Here is a 23,171-nt window from a genome sequence, read left to right on the forward strand (position 1 = left end):
CAGAACGGTGCTACTAACAGTAGACTGACCTCGTCCCGGCGCACTCTCGCCAGAACTCCAGGGAGCAGAGAGATCGGGGGGAAGACGTACAGACGGAGCCTCGGCCACGTCTGTACCATAGCGTCCAGTCCCAGAGGAGCTGGAGGGGTCAGCGAGAACCAGAGAGGACATTGTGCTGACTCTTGAGTCGCAAAGAGGTCCACCTGGGCCTGGCCGAAAATACCCCAAATCTGCTTCACCACCTCGGGGTGAAGCCTCCATTCCCCGGGCCTCAGCCCCTGCCTCGACAGGATGTCTGCTCTCACATTGAGATGCCCAGGTATGTGCATAGCTCTCAGAGATAAGAGCTTGCCCTGGGACCACACAAGGATCTGGTGTGCCAGCTTGTACAAGGGGCGCGACCGCAGACCTCCTTGGTGGTTAATGTAAGAGACCACTGCCGTGCTGTCGGTGCGCACCAGCACGTGGTGATCTCTCAGGTCTGGGAGGAAGTGCTTGAGTGCACGGAACACAGCTAACATCTCTAGCCGATTGATATGCCACGTCAGGTGGCAACCTCTCCACAGACCGCGGGCAGGGTGGCCACTCATGACCGCACCCCAACCGGTGAGGGAAGCGTCCGTCGCTAGCGAGACGCGGCGACAAGGAGCTCCCAACACCGGGCCCTGGGACAAGAACCAAGGATTCCTCCACATGTTGAAGGCACGGACACAACGGCGTGACACTTTGACAGCGCGGAGTGAGTTTCCCCTCAGGGAGACCCCCTTGGTCTTGAGCCACCACTGTAGGAGTCTCATGTACAGCAGGCCAGAAGGTATCACGCTGGACGCAGCTGCCATGAGCCCCAGCAGTCTCTGACACTGCTTGACAGTGAGTGACCGGCCTTCTCGCACTCTCCTGACTGTAGTAAGGATCGACTCGATCCGAGCAGGGGACAATCGTGCCTGCATCGTGGTCGAATCCCACACCACGCCTAGATAAGTGATTCTCAGAACCGGAGAAAGCACACTATTCTTGGCGTTCAGTCTCAACCCCAGTTCTTTCATGTGGGCGAGAACGACATCTCGATGCCGAACCGCCAACCGCTCTGATTGAGCGAGGATCAACCAATCGTCGATATAATTGAGTATGCGGATGCCCTGAAGCCGCCACGGGGGCCAGTGCCGCATCCACACACTTGGTGAAAGTGCGGGGTGAAAGTGCTAGGCCGAAGGGAAGAACCCGATATTGGTACGCTTTGCCCCCAAAGGCGAACCTCAGGAACTTGCTGTGAGAAGGAAGGATGGAAACATGGAAATATGCGTCTTTGAGATCTATCGTGACAAACCAGTCCTCGGACCTGATTTGAGTCACGACCTGCTTGATAGTAAGCATCCTGAACTTCAGCTTTCTGACTGAGTGGTTCAGTAGACGCAGATCCAGTATGGGCCTCAGCCCTCCATCCTTCTTCGGAACAATGAAGTACCGGCTGTAGAAACCGGACTGGGTCTCGTGAGGAGGAACCAACTCGATGGCTTCCTTCCTCAGCAGAGTACCAACTTCCTGTTCCACAACCAGAGCCTGCCCGGGGCGGACCACAGTCATAACAACCCCGCAGAACGGCGGGGGTGGCCCGCTGAACTGAATACGATAGCCTTTCGCTACGGTCTGCAGGACCCAAGGAGACACATTCGGCAGCCGCTGCCATGCTGTCAAATGCTCTACTAAGGGAATCAGTCTCTCGAGACTGACCTCTGGTGCAGCCAGACCGCTGTCTTGAAGCGTAATCTGGCGGCTGAGGCGAGTTTCTCGGCTCCGCGCTGCCGGGCGGACAAACCTGAGAAATATACTCGCTGGGACCGGCTGTGCCCTGGAACAGCGGCAGGGTCAGCAGACAAGTCCCTGGAGGGCACCGAGGGGAGACGGTCACCGTGTGCCGCGGTGTAAGCCGCTCCACCCCGGTAGGGGTCGTCCTCCATAGTCCTGGGGCTCACCCGTCAGGACCTCTGAACGAACCAGACCCTGCAAGGCAGGACCCAAAGAGACACATTCGGCAGCTCGCTGCCCAATGATCTTCTAAGGGAATCAGTCTCTCGAGACTGACCTCTGGGTTCAGAGAAGCGGCCAGACCGCTGTCTCGATGCGGCGCACCGGAATCAGGACCTTTTGCGCGAGGAGCTGGTATGCGGAGGAGGCTGCGCCCGCCCAGCAGCCGCCTGAGTTTAGAGAGCGTGCATACCCTCTGCCCACCAAAGATGTTGTAAGCAGAGCAGGAGCCTTCAAAGGCGATGCCGTGGAGGGAGACAGATAGCTCGCAAGCGTCTGTTCAACCCGCGGCATCATCGCCGCATACCCGCGCTCATTCAGTTCCCGCGGGAACGACTGGCCGGGACGAAAAAATTTCACCCGCGATCTCGACACCTCGGTGAGGAGATCGGGGAAAACGGAAGGCTCCTGTGTAGAAGTAGTTCTCTGGGGCGAGAGAGGCGGCGAAACCTCGTCAACGCTCGTCACATCAACCTCCTCGGAGGACGCAGCGTCAAGCCCTCGTCTCGGGGGAAGAGACCGCTTCCGAACCGAGAGACGAAGCGCCAGATCAGGCGCGGGAGGAGATAGGGACATGCCCGTCTGACTCTCGCCAGCCAGATCAGCCTTTTTCTCTTTTTTTTTTTTTTTTTCTCTCCGCAAGCCCCGCGAGCGCAGCCGCCGCTCTGCCTTTTTTTCTGATTTAAAGGCAGAAGCGGGACCGGCTTATTCATTTTATGCTTGTGCAAACACTGCAGCTTACAAAGCTTTCATAGTTATATCATATTGGGGTGACAGAGGCGGCGAAACCTCGTGAACGCTTGTCACATCAACCTCCTCAGAGGAAGAGAGACGAAGCATTGAGCCCTCGTCTCGGGGAAGAGACAGCTTCCACACCGAGAGACGGGGCGCCAGATCTGGCGGATACGGGAGGAGATAAGGACATGCCTGTCTCACACTCGCCAGCCAGATCAGCCTGCGAGCCCCACGAGTGCAGCCGCCGCTCTGCCTCGGCAGCAGCGGGACCGGCACCGCGTGGGGAGCTCGCGAAGGCTCCCTTCTCGAAGAGAGCCCTCCGGGTGCGGAGACCGATTCTGCGTGCTCCGCACCCAGGCAGACCACGCACAAATCGCGTGTGTCCTCGCTTGTGATATAACGAGGGCAAGGATGCACACACGACTCAAAACGTGGTCTGAAAGCTTCACCCCTGAGCTTGCCCTTGGCTTTGGCATGATACTGAATGCTTTCCACTTAAAACTAGGACAAACAACAGTAAATAAGACTGACACACACAGAGCGCTTCGCTGAATGACAAAAAGCTGAAGCCGGCTCCGCCGCACGTGCTTATATGCTTCCTGGTCGTGACGTCACCCCGCCCGTGACGCCTCGCCCTTGTTTGACTGATTACACATCATATTCAGAGCCTGGTCACGCTGAAGGCGTTCCCATATGCGTTTTCGACGCAGCTCGAAGTTCCTGGAAGGGAACATAGAACTAATGGAGTAGCTTTAACAGAACTGAAGGCCTGGCTTTGCATTGGTGTGTTTTTTTGTGAACAATACCTACTCATTAAAAAAAGAAAGCTGTTTCAGCTGAGACATTATTTGCAAGCTATTGCTTGTGCATTTGTACAAACCAACTCTGATTATATTCCAGCATGTAATGTTGTTTTGTTCTGGACATAAATGTTCTCAAATCCCGTGGCTTGTTGAGCAGAAGTGTGCTGTCATTTCACTAAGCAATTAAAGTGCTGTGTGCCTGAAGCAATAAAACAAGCTAAATTCCTATATCTAAAAAATCAATAAATTCAACTGATCAAGGGACCATAAAAACAACTAATAAACAACCACCTAACAACTCACTGAGAATACCTTAGCAGCCACCCAAAAACAACATAAAGTACTCGGTTACTATCGTAACCTCGGTTCCCTGAGATATGGGAACGAGAACTGCGTCTGTAAGACGCCTGTATGGGAAAAACAAATTTTTTCCTCTTCAACTGAAGACGCAGTTCTCGTTCCCATATCTCAGGGAATTTCAATCATGCAGTGAAACTGCACGTCCATTGGCTCGTGCAGTGCTATAAAATCGAACCAATGGCTTGGAGGCAGCGCTGAGCGAGCCTATGGCTATGCAGCCCGCCATAGCCCGCCAAAATGGACGGGGCCGCCACATCTCAGATTTCTTCAATTGAAGCGACTGGGAGGTGCAGCTCATAGCATGGCCAGGAACGCAGTACTCGTTCCCATATCTCAGGGAACTGAGGTTACGATAGTAACCAAGTACGTTCCCTTTCGATATTCCACTTGTACTGCGTCTGTAAGACGCTTGTATGGGAAACAGTACAATCACGGCGTGCTATGACGGGGAACGACTCAAAACTATGACTCACGTGGGAGTAAGATCCAGGGGAGTTAATAAAATACACCAAGCACAGGCTGAGCCATCAGGATCATCTGTGGCCTGGGTGTTGTCCCGTATAGTTGATACTTGGTATCTATATAATATGGACCGTTCAAGTGAACGAGGGACTTGAACAATGTTGGTCAAATGAACCCATAAGACTGCTTAACTAGCCGGAGGCGGTGAACTAAGCAGAAAGGACTCTGGCCTGCAAGGCAGGGACGTCCAGGTTGTAAAACCTTACAAATGTGGACGGCGAGGACCAGCCGGCTGCCTCACAAATTTCCGAAATGGACCCCCTCCTGGACCATGCCCAGGAAGAGGCAATGCCTCTGGTGGAATGGGCTCTGACACCAATGGGGCACTGCAAGCCCAAGGAGGAGTATGCTAGGGGGATAGTATCCACTAACCACTTGGAAATTATTCGTAACAGGGCAACCTTTAGCGTGGTTACCGAAGCTGACAAAAAGCTGTTCTGATCTCCTGTATGAAGCAGAACACTCAATGTATACCCTCAGGGCCCTGATGGGGCAGAGCAGGGACAATTCCTGGTCATCCGTCGAAGGTGAAAGCGCGGAAAGCGCTATGACCTGGGCTCTGAACGGAGTGGAGAGGCGCTTTTGAGGCGCCGGATCCAAGGTGATCTTGGGCCAGGGTCCTTGGCACTTCAGAAAGGGGTAGCGTCTTGCCGAGCAGGAACGCCCTCTATCCTGCCGATCCTTAGGAGGTCGGGGTTCGGGAGTGGCCGGCGTTGGCTTGGTAGGCTGCTGAGTCGGCACAGGCTTGGGGCGACTAGAAGCAGCAGAAGAACTGGAATGTTTTGGGAGGAAGTGTCGCATCGCTTGAGACGACTTCTGAGCCTCCGTAAATTGCTCTGCAAAGCCCTCCACAGCTGGCCCGAACAGGCTGTTCGGTGAGACTGGAGCATCGAGGAAGGGAATTTTACCCTCCTCTTTCATCTCCGTCAACGTGAGCCAAAGGTGGCGTTCCAACACTACCAGGCTGGACATCGACTGCCTGATGGCCTGGGCGGTAGCTTTGGTGGTGCGCAGGGCCAGGTCCATCGCACTCCTCAGGTCCCTGAGTGAAACAGCATCGAGACCGGCCTCCTCGCTAGCGAACATCTTGGCCTACAAGACCTGGAGCACAGCCATAGAGTGTAGCGCCGAAGCCGCTTGTCCAGCCGCCGAGTAGGCGTGTCCAGCAAGTGCAGACGTGGCTCTGCACGGCTTGGACGGATAGTTCTCCCTCACCTTCCATCCACTCATCCAGAGGGGTCAGGTGCTCGTATCCCTTCTCTTCAGCAGGGTCAATGGAGGTGAGAGCGAAGGAAGCAGAAGGTCGGTTGCAAAATGAGTAGGGGACGCGCCACGATTTAGTGAGCTCGTCGTGGACTTTCGGGAAAGAAGGGGGATGAGCATTGGCGGGGGCTTGCTGGTGCCCCCGGGAGAAACCACTCGTCCAGGCTGCTGCGAGACGGCTCCTCAGTTGGAGACCACTCTAGCCCGAGCTCACTGACAGCCTTCATCATCACATGGACTACTCCTCCGTTCTGGGTCTGGCTCTGCGTGAAGAGGGCGGTGGCAAGAGGGCAGGGTCAGTCACCGAGCCTGATAACTCCTCTGCGTCCGAAGCCGCCAGAGAAAGGCTGTCATCCATTTTGTCGTCACTCCCGCCGAACGAGATCATGTCGCTCGCAGCCGCAGAGGGATGCTGATCTGGTTGAGTGAAGAGGACTGGTGAATCCTCTCTCTGCGGTGACGGCGAGGCACGTGGGCACTGAGCCGACGTGAGATCGCTCGTCTCCAGCCTCTGCCCCGCTGTTTCTTCCTCGCAGGTCCCTGGGAGGAAGAGGACGGGAGGGCGCAAGTCACTTTCTGAAAAGAAAGCTATCCGCGAGTGCAGAAAGGCGAGACTGAAACTCTCGCAATGAGAGCAGTCAGTCCCACTGAGTGCAGCGTCAGCGTGGGATTTCCCCAAGCATGACACACACTCAGCGTGACCGTCATCAGCATGCAGGGAAGTCCTGCACGTTTTACAATGACGGCGCAGCATTTGAAACAACGCCTCGGCTCTTTTAGTATTTGCTCTTTTGTGAGGCTTTTTTAGATAGTCGCCGGATGGCGGCAGGGGATAGACCGGGAACTGCGCTCTGCAAAGAGGTCCAATAGGGCTTGGCAACCGACGTCACTGCGCAGTGCATTCTGGGACGTAAACAAGAGGGCGCCGCCATATTGTGAGGCCACATCGGGCGAGACCTAAATCAACCAATTAAACAATGTTCAAAAGACGATTAAATGAACGTAATGTACCAAACAGAGGCAAACTTATACCGGACGCAAGAAAACGGTACTTGGAGAAGATGGCATTGATCGGAAATCTGGATCCGTATGAGGTGCCTCCAAGACAATGTACTCGAGACCCCGACGATTTGCGTCCCCTGACATTTCCAGATATTTTTGTATATTTAGTCTGTGGTGTGAGTGCTTATACCGAGGCTCAGTTTCCTAATTTTAAATCTTTGGAAACCCACGTTCAGTTCACAAATGGCTGGGTCCATGACTTGGAAGCTTACAAACCGGCTAATTGTGAGAACACCGTCGTTCGTACAAAGGTGTGTATCATCTTGCTTACCTACCTGTGATTAGTGACTATCTTTACACAATATGTAAGCAGAATTTAATTAGTGCTGTGCAATTAATCGCATGCGATTGTCATACGCATCTCGTCAGCCGGTTGGACAGTAAATCTCCATCACGTGCTTTCAAATGGGGCGGCATTTAATACACAGAGCCGTAGTTCACTGACAAGCTACGCAATATCACATTCATAATAGCGCACGAACCGGCTAATTGCACAGCCCTTATATATATATATATATATATATATATATATATATATATATATATAATGTATATAATACTTGTGCCCACTGCTCTTTTCATTTACTGTTTTTCTGTATGTACACAGGTTATGCACTCACAGAGACTGAATGAGCCTCCTCTAAAGTATAATATTACTCAAAGGACATGCAGCCTCATGTTCCAAGTGAAAGAGAGCAGTAATAAAGAAGTGGCTGTTGTTTATGAAATAATTGCACTTAGGCCTACTCAGTTAAGAGTTTTTTTTTTTTTTGAGTTTTACTTGACTCAAAGAGTATTAGCCTGTTACTTGAAATTCAGTTTTTCAAAGTGGTTAAACAAGAAGCACAAGAAACTAAACATTGCACTTTGCAGGAGATGTTTTATTAAAATAAAGCTTTTAATGATCAAATTGTCATCTGAAGTATTTCATGTACAAACAGCATACCATGTTCATTGTAAGGTACACACACACACACACACCAAATACAAACATGTTCAATCTCAGGAGGGTACCACACATTCACATACACTCACACACACCAAATTGAAACCCAAAATTTCACCTGGGGTCTTTTTACCATTCAACATGCACACTTTTCTGTTTCATCTGGCCTAACAACACTTGGACACATGTTAACTAGAATACAGCAAACATGAACTATCTTATCAAGAAGGGTAAGTTCTTCATCCTTACAGGGAAGCAACAAACTAATTGGTATTGTGTTATGTAATAGTGTGTACTTATTGCGCAAGCTGCCTATTACCCTTTCTACATGTATCCTAAGGTGTGCTATAGCACACCTTAGGATACACACCTTTGCATCGAGTTGACATCTGCTTTTAGTGAATGCAGGAATTTTCATTTCTGTGCACATCATTCCCACGCTGTCGCTAATATCAAAGCCTCGGTCCGCTAACACTAAATCGCCAGGCAACAATTTGTTAAGAATCCCACAATTCTCGGTTATGTGCTTGTCAGATGCTCCCCCCCCCCCCCATCCCTTTGAAATAAATTAAATTTGGCCTTGGGGTGTAATTCCTATCAAGTATTTCATTGTGTGTGTACCTTTGTAGTGGGAAAAGGATTGTGCGCGCCATTAAATTTGACGGCCTCTCTGTACGCATTTCAAAACAGTCAAAAATAATCGCAACGCGTGTTCCAAAAGCTTCCAAAAATTGATGAGGCATTGTGGCTTGTAAATAGAGTCTCTCAGGCCAGTACAACAAGGGAGTAAGCCGTGCATACAGCACATCTATGGTGTCGGCAAAGGTAGCAGAAAGAGTTCTACGTGACACATTAAAAATGTGTGAAGGATGCTGAACTGGATGATCAAGCCTTAGACGAATGAGTGTCAGTAAAACCATTTGAAATTGTTACAGCTTCTTTGCAACTGGCAGGAAGGGCTTAACAGTAGTAAACATTGACAACAAAATTGCAAAACATGGAAGTCCTGTATAATATTGTACCTTCTCTGTATTATCTTTGAAAAACTCTTCATCCATTTTCAACTTATTTAACTCAGACCTAAGTATTGTGACCACCTGTGAGTATTGTCTTCCACATGAGTTCAGTTCGAACTGAAGCGTAAAGTGTGTGTGTGTGTATATATATATATGCGTGTGTATACCTACTTAACATTACAAGTGTTATTAAGTGAATTTCTCCTGCTTCAGTCTCTAGTTCTGGCTGGGTTACACCTCGGAATACCAGAGTGGCTCAGCTGAGTGTTGTGTTTTGATCACATTCATTCAGCGCACTTTATTTGAACTAACCTAACTTAGCTTGCTCACTTTGCCGCAATGTCGACAAAATAGTGCTAAATTACAAAATGCAGAGGAACCTATGACTACTCCTCTCGGGAACAGAACAAAATGAGAACACATAATCATTTGCTAAGTGAAGTTTATACACTTACCTGAATGAAAATGCCTGGAACAAACTTTCAATGATCTTGGGATGTCTGCGAAGAGTATGTCCGTGCGTCTTATGGCGGATATCCAGGCCATCCGTCTCCGCTTGGTTACATCGGACACATGACTCCCTTCATTCTGTTTCCAGGCCGGAAAACAATAGAAAGAAAGTCCGCTGTCTAATTTTTCCCCGTCTATCGTGTGAACGGACATTACATCCAACAACACAACAGGTTCTTCCCATGATTATAACTTCCTCTGTGCGTCACAACAAGTGGCCTCACAAAATGGCGATTTTTCCCATCAGCCACCGCGGCGCAAGAGCCGTGACGTCACGCCCCCATTCCCTATACGGCTGCTGAGGCGTCTCAACGGCGAACCTCGGCTTCAGCAGAGAGTCTTGGAGGAAGAATCTTCGTCGCTGAAGAGAAGAAATCTGAGATGCGGTGGCAAAGCTTATATAGCCAGAGACCCCACTCTTTTTCGCGGGCTATGGTGGGCAACATAGCCATAGGCTCGCTCAGCGCCGCCGTTGAGCCATTGGTTCGATTTTATAGCACTGCACGAACCAATGGACATGCAATGTCACTGCATGATAGAAAAGGCTTCAGTTGAAGAGGAAAAAAGGAGTTTTTCCCATACAAGCGTCTTACAGATGCAGTACGAGTGGAATATCGAAAGCGAACCACTGCATAGCAATGTCCAAATCACCCCCAGAAAACTGTACTTATACCTGCAAAACCACCCACAGCACTCATTTCTGTCAGTGAGCAAAACACGACTCACTCTTAAAACCGTGGTGATTGACACCATGGTAACCATAGCAACATTCCGGCATCTCTGTTTTTGGGATCCGCTATTTCTGATGAAATTAATATCACAGAAACCAAAGACTCATTAGATTGGCAGAGCACTCTGTTGAAGTGTGGCTATGCACGCTTATTATAAGCGTTTGTAGGCTTGTTATTTGGGCTTAGCTCCATTATGGAGTTATTAAAGTGGCAGTTTTGTTTCGCAATATTTTTTTTAACCTTATTTTCAATATAAAGCATTTGGTTTTATTTAGGTTTATTATGGCCTTTTTCTTGTTTGCTGTCTTTTATAAAAAGATCTGGTAACACAAATGAGTCTTGCACCTCTCTGATGTTGTTAGCCGGTCGTTCAGTCGGGTTCCGTACACTTTGACACTGTGTAGAATTGCAGTCATTACTATAATTTTTTGCGAGCTAAACAGATAGTTCACACAAAAAATGAAAATTCTACAATCATATATTCACCCTCAAGTTTTTCCGACTCTGTATGAGTTTATTTCTTCTGCTGAACACAGAAGAAGATATTTATTCTTGAAACTGAAAACCTCTTGACTCGATGGAAACCGACAACTGATAGTACTATGTACAACTGATAGTACAACTGTAGTATTTTTGTCCAGACTATGATCATCGACTGTCTGGTTACCAACATTGTTCAAGATATCATCTTTTGTGTTCAAAAGAAAAAAAAAGAAATCATACAGGTTTGAAACAACTTAAAGGTGAGTAAATGATGACAAAATTTTCATTTTTGAGTAAACTATCCCTTTTATTTGTTGTAGAATGTGGTTGTATTAATGAAGTGTGTGTGTACAGAACAGGATTAAACACTTAACGTCAGGGTGTTTTCACACTTGGTCCTTTTCAGGGGTCTGAGCGCGGTTCGCGTGATTTTTGGCCCATATGTGAACACTCCAAACGATCTCAGACCCCTCAGAAACTAACCGAACCGAGACCATCTCAGGAGGTGGTCTGAGCATGGTTCGCTTTGAAATATTGGCACGGTTTGCTAAAAACGTTCGCTGTGAACGCAAATCGCTCCCGGTCCACTTGTTTTTTTGTTTTTTTCCATTCGCAAAATTTCTTTAATTTGGTCTTTACGCGTCTCCATACAAATCGTGCTATTCAAAACATGGCAGCAGCTGCTGCTGGGAGAGGGATATTATGGACAGACGAGGAAACGGATGCACATCTACAAATTTGGAAGGAGTACTATATAAAAAACAACTGTCAACAACCCACAGAAATTCAAAAGTGTTCCTGCAATTTTCAGCAAAACTGAAAGACAGAGGATTTAACCGGACCGCTCTGCAATGCCGGGTTAAAGTGAAGAAATTGCGCGAGAAGTATATTACAATCATATTTATTTGATTACGCTGCTTTTCCATTGTTTTTTCTGTGTAAACATGGACGCGTTTGACTGTTGCGCTCGCGTCTCTTGCAGTGTCTCGTGCATGAAACGGCTTTCTAAAAACGCGGTGCTCTAGTTATTAAAAGATGTTTAACTCCAATCTCCTTGCATGTTTTCCTATTCCACTGCCCGCGTCGCATCTTTGTCAACACAAAAGCACATTCTGTGAATGGCATAGAGAGCATCACAAGAGAGAAAAATGAATTTTGCCTCTGTGCAGCGCGCACACTTGGAGCCAGGCATATGACGCAGCCGTGCATTTACCAGGCGACCAATGACAGGAAAATGAGCACATCTTGCATATTATTGATCTACCCATAATGCATAGCACTGCAAGAAACCTGGGTCCCAAAATGAAACATTATGAACACAAAGAGGTCTGAGACCCCATTAGTGCTGAAGTGGACCAACAAAGGATCCGAGTCCTCTCTGAGGAACAGGGATAGTGTGAACATGAAGACAACTGGGTCCTTTTTCACTTGGTCCACCTCTTGGTCCACTTAAAGGGGTCTGGGTTCGGTTCTTTTAAAGAGGACCCAAGTGTGAAAACACCTTTAGCATAGCTGCAGTGTGTACATACTGTATGTTACTTTAAAATCACTGTGACTGTGTTGTTTTTGACTCCTCAGAATAGTTTAATGCGCAGCAGTGATTCTGGCGCTTCATCCAGAGCACAGATGAGATTCACTGGCTCAATGGGACACTTCTCTCCTCATTCACACACACAAACGATGGCAGCTGCCTCTATCAAATGGCAGGATCAAAGGAGTCAACGCTTATTAGTATCCCTCTTTCATCTGCTGTTGGTAAACTGCAGTGACGCGGAGGAGGCATCAAATCACTTTCCCTTTTCAGAGGGTGAAAACTGAGAGGGAAATGTGCCCTTTTTGCTAAGGGACGTCCTGCAGCTCGAAACAAGCTCAACGCTATCTTTATTGCTGCAGGGCTTCAAAGTCACATCACTTTTTGCTATTATTTGCTATCACATGCAGAAAATGGATAGTTCCGCTTTTGGTCAATACATTGCTCCAGTTGTTCTAAAACACACAATTTAGTAACAGCAATGTCACAAAACAGTTTAGAACAAGTAATTGTTCTAATGAAATTTGATGTCCAGTTTTTACATTATAATCAATTCTCCTGAATAATCAGAATAATAACAAGGCCTTCTTTAAATGATATAATTTAAAGAAGTATATCAGATGTTGCTTACTAACTAAATAAATTACTCTCACATTTTGAAGACTGGTGGCATTTTTTTATTTTTAAAAGGAATTTCTACGCCCAGCTTCCATTTTTCAGCTGGTGCCCTACAAGTTCCTCTTACTGTCAATCTATAAAAGATTATCGATGTGTATTCATAGCATGCTTGTTCTGCTCAACTGCGCTCTTTAATCACTGGCTCTTTGGAAAGAATATTCCAGAGTATTCCATTATGGCAATGATGAACTGGCAACGGACTAGAAAGAAAAACCGACAACCTTTCCTTTCCATTTTTTTTTCTTGGAAATTTCCTCTGCCAGCCTGCAGAAAAAATAATGACTTAATTACCAAATGTTCAGCAGGACTCCTTGAGCGAGCAATCAAACAACGGCATCAGGAGCAATGGCAGGGTTCACCTGAAAGATTAATAACTGCTGTCAGACCGTTTTACTGCTCGCTGGCTCCTCTTCATTTCTTCATACTACAGTACAAGAACACTGTTTCTACTGCCATAGCATTATGATGAATTACAGATGTAGTTATTAGTAGTAAGTTAACATAGAGGATTTAGATATGAATGTATTGAAATGAAATAGTAAACAGATTTTGATATTTTCTAAAGGATGAGTTCTGTTTTAGCATCATGTCCACTTTTGAGTCATGGGATTATTTATTTTTAATTTTTTTGTTTATTTATTTTTTAATTAAGATAAAAATATGCCTGATCACTTGTTTTAATGATACAAGATTTGAGGAAACATATGGGTCTGATCGACAACAACAACTGTGTAATTACAGCCCAGCAACAGTATTCTTTAGAAAATAGAAAATAAATAATAATAATAATAATAATAATAAAAAGAAGAAGAAGAAGAAGAAGAAGAAGAAGAAGAAGAAGAAGAAACATTAAATAATACAACCCGAATTCTGGAAATGTTGGGGCGTTTTTTAAATTTGAATAAAATGAAAACTAAAAGACTTTCAAATCACATGAGCCAATATTTTATTCACAATAGAACATAGATAACATAACAAATGTTTAAACTGAGAAATTTGACAATTTTATGCACAAAATGAGCTCATTTAAAATTTGATGCCTGCTACAGGTCTCAAAATAGTTGGGACGGGGGCATGTTTACCATGGTAGCATCTCCTCTTCTTTTCAAAACAGTTTGAAGACGTCTGGGCATCGAGGTTATGAGTTTTTTTAGTTTTGGTGTTGGACTTTGATCCCATTCTTGCCTGATATAGGCAGTGGTGTGAAGTAACGAATTACAAATACTCACGTTACAGTAATTAAGTAGTTTTTATCAGTAATTGTACTTTTTTGAGTAGTTTAAAAATTGTGGACTTTTACTTTTACTTGAGTACATTTTAAGTGATGTATCGGTACTTTTACTCCGCTATTTTCATCCGTTTGCGGTCGTTACATGCTTATTTTATTTTTATTTTTATCCATTAATATGATTGGATAGGGACATAGTGTCTCGTGACTTTCGTCAAATCAAATGTGCATAGAAAACTTTAATCGCCAGCTGCTGTCTATCATGGCTGCTGGAAGTGCATTCCTCAAATATCAATGCAGTCACATCTTCCTCTAATATGTTAAGGTAAATTTCGGATTTCTGCTTACTAAATGATTTGTATATATGGTTGCCTATCTACACAACCTGAAATGTGGTGTGAGGTTGCGGGTATTGCGTACAGTGTTAACTCCCGCAAGTGCCACGTTCGGTAAATTGCCACTCACTTAAGAGCCGCGCGATTTGCGCTGCTTCGTCTCTCTCACGCGCGTTCAGCTGCAGTCACTTGGATAAGTTTTTGCTGGTTGAACTTGTTGAACTTGTTGACTTGAGCGTGTGATGCGCGCTGTGAAAAAGTGTGTTGGAAATACTGTAAAACGATTTGCAATATTGTACTCAAATTGAGGACCAATCTGCACCTTATTGATGACCTGTGGCGTTAATACTGCATCTGTGTCAGCGCGTGATGTAATAAAACTGCAGCTCATTAATAAATGATTTTTTAATTTATCTTTTTTTATCCATTTTATTCAATCCGCCTTCATTTAGCAAGTGCACTCGCGCATAAACAATTTTCAAATTCAACACTTTTTGTTGCATTCAGTTGTGGATGCTGCTGATTCACCGAGACCGCCGCGGCTCAGCAAGAGACGTGCGTTTGTGTTTTCTTTTGAAAAAGTTTCCCCAGAAATACTTTATTTAATGCATTTTTCCTTAAAAATTGTTTTATCGACATAACAATTCGAGTAATGTATATGTACATGTAATGTACATGATGCCATCCTTCTAGAACAATGTGCATTTGTTAAAATTGTAACATAAATTATGAAGTTTAGTTTTTCTTGTTTCTTTATTGCAAAACGCTAAAACTGGCAACGTTTTGGAGAGAAATGGGCTCTCATTTTAACCCATATCATGGTGTGTGATGCTGAACTATGAGTTTCTAATGGTGTTTGTATTTGCACTATTCTAAACATTAATATTTTATGTGCAACAACAGCATGCTGTCTCAGTGGCTTTACACATGATTTTAAATCTATTTTTCAAACTTTATGATTTAAATGGGGATAATTGTACTGAGAATAACTTAAATCTTTTCTTCAGCTGAATACTGTTTCCGTGCTGTTTTGATGTGTTTTAAAGAGTTGGCGGTCAAAATCAATCAAAACTAAAAAATCAATTATAGATGTTCTTCATTCTTTATGACAAACAAGATAATGTGAATTCCAGAATGTACAACGTTTTTTACAGGTGACCCTGGACCACAAAACCATAAGTGTCAATTTTTCAAAACTGAGATCTATACATCATCTATACAAAGCTGAGTAAATAAGCTTTCCATTGGTGTATGGTTTGTTAGGATAGGACAATATTTGTCTGAGATACAACTATTAGAAAATCTGGAATCTGAGGGAGCAAAAAAAATCTAAATATTGAGAAAATCACCTTTAAAGTTGTTCAAATGAAGTTCTTAGCAATGCATATTACTAATCAAAAATTAAGTTTTGATATATTTACAGTAGGAAATTTACTAAATATCTTCATGGAACATGATCTTTACTTAATGGCCTAATGATTTTTGGCATAAAGAATCAAACATTTTGACCCATACAATGTATTTTTGGCTATTGCTACAAATATACCTCAGCGGCTTAAGACCGCTTTTGTGGTCCAGGGTCACAAATGTATAAATTGCAGTGTAGAGCAGTTATTATGACGGGGTAGAATCCACAGCTCAGTACTCAGTACTCAATACTCATGAGTACTTTTAAATAGGTTACTCTTTTACTCTTACCCAAGTAGTTTTTTGCACAAGTACTTTTACTCTACTCAAACTACATTTTTTGGAAGGTAATGGTACTTTTACTTGAGTATATATTTTCAGTACTCTTTCCACCACTGGATATAGGTTTCCAGCTGCTGAAGAGTTTGTGGTCTTCTTTGACGTATTTTTCGTTTAATGATGCGCCAAATGTTCTCTATAGGTGAAAGATCTGGACTGCAGGCAGGACAATTCAGCACCTGGACTCTTCTACTACGAAGCCATGCTGTTGTAATAGGTGCAGTATGTGGTTTTGCTGAAATACATGTTGTCTGGAGGGGAGCATATATTGCTCAAAAACCTTTATATACCTTTCATCATTCATAGGGCCTTCCAAAACATGCGAGCTGCCCATACCGTATGAACTTATGAACCCCCATACCATCAGAGATGCTGGCTTTTGAACTGAACACTGATGACACGCTGGAAGGTCTCCCTCCTCTTTAGCCCGGAGGACACGGCGTCCGTGATTTCCAACAAGAATGTCAAATTTGGACTCGTCTGACCATAGAACACTTTTCCACTTTGAAACAGTCCATTTTAAATGAGCCTTGGCCCACAGGACACGACGGCGCTTCTGGACCATGTTCACATATGGCTTCCTTTTTGCATGATAGAGCTTTAGTTGGCATCTGCAGAGGGCACGGTGGATTGTGTTTACCGACAGTGGTTTCTGGAAGTATTCCTGGGCCCATTTAGTAATGTCAATGACAGAGTCAAGCCAATGAGTGATGCAGTGTCGTCTGAGGGCCCGAAGACCACGGGCATCCAACAAAGGTCTTCGGCCTTATCTCTTACGTACAGAGATTTCTCCAGTTTCTCTGAATCGTTTGATGATGTTATGCACTGCAGATGATGAGATTTGCAAAGTCTTTTCGTATTCCTGACATAAAGCCTGACGTATTCCACAATCTTTTTATACACTCTTTCTCAGATTGGAGAGCCTCTGCCCATCTTTACTTCTGAGAGCCTTTGCCTCTCTAAGACATCTCTTTTATAGCTAATCATGTTACAGACCTTAATTAGTTGCTAGATGTTCTCCCAGCTGAATCTTTTCAAAATTTCTTGCTTTTTCAGCCCTTTGTTGCCCCCGTGCCAACTTTTTTGAGACCTGTAGCAGGCATCAAATTTGAAATGAGCTCATTTAGTGCATAAAAGTGTAAAATGTCTGTTTAAACATTTGTTACATTCTCTATGTTCTATTTTGAATAAAATATTGGCTCATGTTATTTGAAAGTCTTTTAGTTTTCATTTTATTCAAATTTTAAAAACGTCCCAACATTTCTGGAATTCAGGTTGTAAAAATTAGGGTTATTTGAGCCCAAAGAAGTGAAGTTGTTGTTGTAATGACTTGACTGTGAGCTGACAATAAGAAAGCAAACCTAAACCCTTTTCACTGTCATGTTGCCTCAAGCTTGCCTGGTTTGTTTTTGTGTGTTCATTTGAAAGCGGTCCAAAGCTGCAGTGAATGCAGCCAGACTCGCTGTAGTTCATGGAGACTGAGATTGCTGAAGCTTCACTGGTCATGGACACCATCACTTATATGAGTTCCTGCCCTGATGACGACCAAATGCTGCTTTGATGAGTGCAGGACTGCAGTGTGTGTCTTGATATTACACTCAATATGAGAGAGGTCATATATGGTAAGATTGGGTCCCTGAAGAGCCTTAAACATACGTGGAACATTTCCATTGCACACAATGTTCCTTAGCTTATTAAAATGTCATTAATGGTTAGAAAATAATGGTTCTTTGGGAAACCAAAAATGGTCCTTCTATTGTATCGCTGTGCAAACACGCTTTTGGGAGTGTTATTTTTAAGAGTGTGTTGCTCGTGTTCATTTTCTCTGGTAGTTAGTGCTCTTGTTCACGATGATGCAGGCCTGTAGCAGCTTTACACCTTTCTGGGAATTCTCTTGCATTTCATGACAACATTTATTAGTGTTTGCCTGCAGCCGGTCTGTTCTCTAACAGACAGCTGCTATCTTATTTATTTATTTACTCACAAATGCTACCGCTGACAGAGAAAAAAGCACATGCATAATGCTGGAGTGCTGATACTCCTGAACGCTGCTTATGTGAGCAGAACTCACTTCCACAGTGATCAGAATCAGAATCAGAATCAGAATCAGAATCAGAATGAGCTTTATTGGCCAAGTATGTTTACACATACAAGGAATTTGTTGTAGTGACAGAAGCTCCACAGTGCAACAGAAAGACAGTAACAAGACAGGACACAGATAATAAAAAAAAAAAATAATTTAAAGAATTAGCCAATAACCAATGTACAAAGCAGCAAAAAAAAAAAAAAAACACAATATATAGTATATAATATAGACAACTATGTATGTACAGGTCAAGTATGTGCAAATTAGAAATGAGAAAAATAAAAATAAAATAAGTGAGTGTGGTGAATGGATAATGTATTAGTTGTGTGTTCCACGTTTATTATTGAGTGTTCATGAGATGGATTGACTAAGGGAAGAAACTGTTCCTGTGTCTGGTCGTTCTGGTGCACAGAGCTCTGTAGCGTCGACCAGATGGTAACAGTTCAAAGAGGTTGTGTGCTGGGTGTGAGGGGTCCAGAGTGATTTTGCCAGCCCTTTTGCTCACTCTGGATAAGTACAGTTCTTGGAGAGTGGGGAGGGTTGTACCAATGATTCGCTCAGCAGTCCGGACTACCCTCCGTAGTCTTCTGAGGTCAGATTTGGTAGCTGAGCTGAACCAGACAGTTATTGAGGTGCAGAGGATGGATTCGATGATGGCGGAGTAGAACTGTTTCAGCAGCTCCTGTGGCAGGTTGAACTTCCTCAGCTGGCGCAGAAAGTACAACCTCTGCTGGGCCTTCCTGACAATGGAGTCAATGTGAATATCCCACTTCAGGTCCTGAGAGATGGTGGTGCCCAGGAATCTGAATGACTCCACTGCAGTCACAGTGCTGTTCATGATGGTGAGTGGGGGGAGAGCAGGGGGGTTTCTCCTGAAGTCCACAATCATCTCCACAGTTTTGAGCGTGTTAAGCTCCAGGTTGTTGAGACTGCACCAGACAGCCAGCTCCTTAACCTCCTGTCTGTAAGCAGACTCGTCACCGTCCTGGATGAGGCCGATCAGTGTGGTGTCGTCTGCAAACTTCAGGAGCTTGACAGAGGGGTCTTTAGATGTGCAGTCGTTGGTGTAGAGGGAGAAGAGTAGTGGGGAGAGAACGTAGCCCTGAGGAGCTCCAGTGCTGATGGTACGAATGCTGGATGTGAATTTACCAAGCTTTACTAACTGCTGTCTGTCTGTCAGGAAACTGGTGATCCACTGGCAGACGGAGGTGGGGACGGAGAGCTGAGTTAGTTTATTTTGAAGGGTTTCCGTGATAATGGTGTTAAAAGCGGAGCTGAAGTCCACAAACAGGATCCTCACATAAGTCCCTGGTCTGTCCAGATGCTGCAGGATGAAGTGCAGTCCCATGTTGACTGAATCATCCACAGACCTGTTTGCTCTGTAGGCAAACTGCAGGGGGTCCAGTAAGGGTCCAGTGATGTCCTTCAGATAAGCCAAAACCAGTCTTTCAAATGATTTCATGGCTACAGACGTTAGGGCCACAGGTCTGTAGTCATTAAGTCCAGTAATTTGGGGTTTCTTTGGGACGGGGATGATGGTGGAGCGTTTGAAGCATGAGGGGACTTCACACAGCTCCAGTGATCTGTTGAAGATCTGTGTGAAGATGGGGGCCAGCTGATCAGCACAGATTTTTAGGCAGGCTGGTGACACACCATCTGGACCAGGTGCTTTCCTTCTTTTGTTCTTCCTGAAGACCTGGCACACATCTTCTTCACTGATTTGAATTGTAGGTGTGGGGGAGAGAGGGGTTGCTGGAGGTGTGAATGGTTGTGTGGAGAGGTGTTCTGGGTGGGTGTGGGGTGATCGTTCAAAACGACAAAAGAACTTGTTTAAGTCGTCTGCCAGGTGTTGATTCTCCAGAGTGCTGGGGGATGGTGTTTTGTAGCTGGTGATGTCCTTCATTCCTAACCACACTGAAGCAGGATCACTGGAAGAGAATTTGTTCCTGAGCTTGTCAGAATAAGTGGACTTTGCTAAGGCAAGTATCACTATTTCTATGCTGGAGATGATGATGATGGTGGTGATGATGGAGTGATGTGGGTGGCTGTTGCTATGTGGTTTCTATGCTGTTTTGTGCTTTGCTCTGCTATTCGGTTACTAGGTAGTTATGATTGGTTACCGGGGTACACTTTGTTTTGCTAAGGTGCTCTGAATGGTTTTCAGTGCATTGCTGTGTTCTGGGTGGGTGTATCATCCAGCATAGAAATAGTGATACTTGCCTTAGTAAAGTCCACTTATTTTGACATGAAGCAATGCTGGACTGTGTGACAAAGAGATTATTTTTTAATTTTTGTTTTCCTCACGGTGTCTACACAGTCATTACACTATGGAAAACTCTTGACTGTTGGTTTTGTATTATGGGATTGTTTCTGGTCCAAACATCTTCTGTTTGATGGGATGCAGCCACGCAGGTGTTTTGCTTTTAATGCTGCCAAAATTGAAATCAACCAAATGGTGGTATCAGCATGCTTCACTGGCATTGGTCATTGAACAGCTTTCTTTGTTTCTCTTTGTTGTATTGCACAAAACATTCCTGAATCAATGTTAAATGAATTTGTGCATTGAGGATGCTGCCATCTATATTCTCTGACATAATATTGCATTTCCTTTAGATGGCAGCATTGCACAATCAACCCTTGTTTCTGTGCAAACATCTCTTCTGACCCGTATAGTATGGGAACGTTTTACACCGAGATTGTGTCAGCATGTTATTGCTTCACATTAACTGACAATATTGCATTATGTGCTGGAACATTATGCAAAAGCAAACGCAGATTCTCAGAAAGATATGTCGAGAGTGTGCCTCTGGATTTGGTGTTGCTTTTTCAGCACAGTAATTAAGAAAGACACTGATCACATCAGATATCTGAATTCTTTCATTCTTTTATCTATTTTCTCTGGCCTGTTTTGCAATTGCTTCTCATCTTTACCCGATTGTATGCTCAAAGCAAGCCATCAAATTGCTTTCTCTGTGACTGCTCATATAACACCCAAGCACAAGCTCGAGCGAGTGAAAGGAGAGCATGAACGAGATGCAGAAATGTGCACACTTATCAAAAAGGAGTGCAAAATCCAACGATTGGAACTCTGCTTCAAAACAGCAGATGTTTGCATTGCCATCAGTTCTCAGCAGCCAGCTCCGCAATTACGCAGTTTATTTGATTGTTTTTCCAGTCATTATAGCAGCAGGCTTGTAAATGATGTTGAATTGTTTTTGCATAAACTGACTGAACAACACTACACACATGCATGAATTGATTCACAAATACCTTTTTTTTTTTTTTTTTGTCTTTCAGGGCAAAGATATTTCGTGGGAAGAAGGTACAAGGAGATTATGATGTCAAAGTTGAGCAGGTAAAGCATCTGTTATAGCTTTATACCAGGGTGTTCCTCTCAGCTTGATCACACAAACCATTTAAATATTGAGCTTTCAACTGATTTGCTAACACCCACAAACAAGTCTCTGTTCATTATTAAACTATAGTGCATATTGCACTATTGCATCCTTTCTAGGCGTGGTGCAAAACATATTTTGAGATGTTGTGTGTGTGTGTGTGTGTGTGTGTGCGTGTGTGTGTGTGTGTGCGTGTACTAGTATTCACATGGTACGAGGACCAAATGTCCCAAGGATAGTGATATAGCCCTCTGATTTCTGCAATGTGGGAAACGCAGAATCCAGCCATAAAAATGTATCTGTATAACGCTGAAGGTTACGGATTTTACCAAATTTTGAATGGATATCTCAAAAGCAGGTCAGTACACTTAAATTATGAATATTGATTAGTTATTGATATGGACTAGTGACTGTGAATATTAAGCCGCAAAAGACTATTTAAATATGAATTCTGCGTGTTCTGCGTGTCTCTGTCTGAATGAATGGCGCAGACGCATGGTTTATTTTACTACACACACACTCCAGTGTCTGCACCTCAATATATGAGGACATAAACACATGAACAGCATTTTACAGTTTTTTTTTTTAGAAAAACTATTGTCATATCATATGAACAGGGAAACTAAAATAAAATAGAAGAATATATAATAAGAAATAAAAGTTTGGTTTAACTTGAAGAAACTGAGACAGAAATGTATGTAATGATAAGTTCAAGTTCAAGTTCAAGTTTATTTGTATAGCGCTTTTTTACGATACAAATCGTTGCAAAGCTCTACAGGAAATTAAGATTGCACAATATATTTATATATTGCAGAACCTTTATATATTTAATTTGGTAATTCTGTATGTTTCTGTATCATTCTGTAATGATAGTACTATAACTACTACTAAAATAATTATTAAAGCATTATGTCCCAGAAAAAATATTTTCCAGAATTTATTTACCAGAAAAATATAAAAACCTGTAAAAAAAATTTATATATATATATACATTGTAAAATCAATCATTTAGAGATGCTTTAGACTAGAGTATTAATCCAGAAAATTAATGGAAAACTAAAAATATAACTAGATTTAAGAAAAAAAATTAAGATAAATAGTAATTCTTGTTAATCTTTTCATAAATTGCTGTTAAATTTGGTAAGTTTCATGATATCAATTAATATGACATATTTTTTGATTAATAAAATGTAATCATTAAAAAAAAAAAAAGGAATCCAGAAAATTAAAATGGAGAAAATGGAATATGGGAAAAAATAAAACAGATAGGGACCCTAGTAATAACAGTAAATTTTGACTTTGTGGATACATTTTTTAGGTCCCTGTGAGAAAACAAGCTTATAAATTATACAGAATTAAGTGTTTTTAAAATCTATAAATGCAGAAAGTTTCCTATGAGGAGTAGGATTAGGTGTAGGGTTAGGGTAAGAGGATAGAAAATACATGTTTTACAGTGTAAAAACTGTTATGCCTATGGAATGAAACCATAATGATAAAAAATACCTATCTGTGTGTGTGTGTGTGTGTGTGTGTGTGTGTGTGTGTGATCCAGCTCATGCTGGTAAATGTCACAACTACACCAATTTTGGGGCAAAAATCTTCATTCTCCATCGATGGGTCATTCCAAAATATTTGTGTATTCTGGCAAAATAAATTTGCAGCATGCAACGTAGACTGCCAGTATTTCAGTATTTCATACCGGATTTTTGCCAGTGA

The 23,171-nt window shown here is 43.7% G+C and overlaps 1 protein-coding gene across 1 annotated transcript in view; it reads left to right on the forward strand.

Annotated features, from left to right (window-relative positions):
- The window catches only part of LOC306855010 (synapsin-2-like), a 112,840-nt gene that overhangs the window by 42,535 nt on the left and 47,134 nt on the right, over positions 1-23,171 (forward strand). The window contains exon 2 of the mRNA XM_079393382.1: positions 21,358-21,415. Coding sequence (XP_079249508.1) covers positions 21,358-21,415 — 58 coding nt within the window. The remainder of the gene's footprint in view (positions 1-21,357; positions 21,416-23,171) is intronic.

Source organism: Barbus barbus (genome assembly GCF_936440315.1).
Source record: "Barbus barbus genome assembly, chromosome: 35".
NCBI lineage: Eukaryota > Metazoa > Chordata > Actinopteri > Cypriniformes > Cyprinidae > Barbus > Barbus barbus.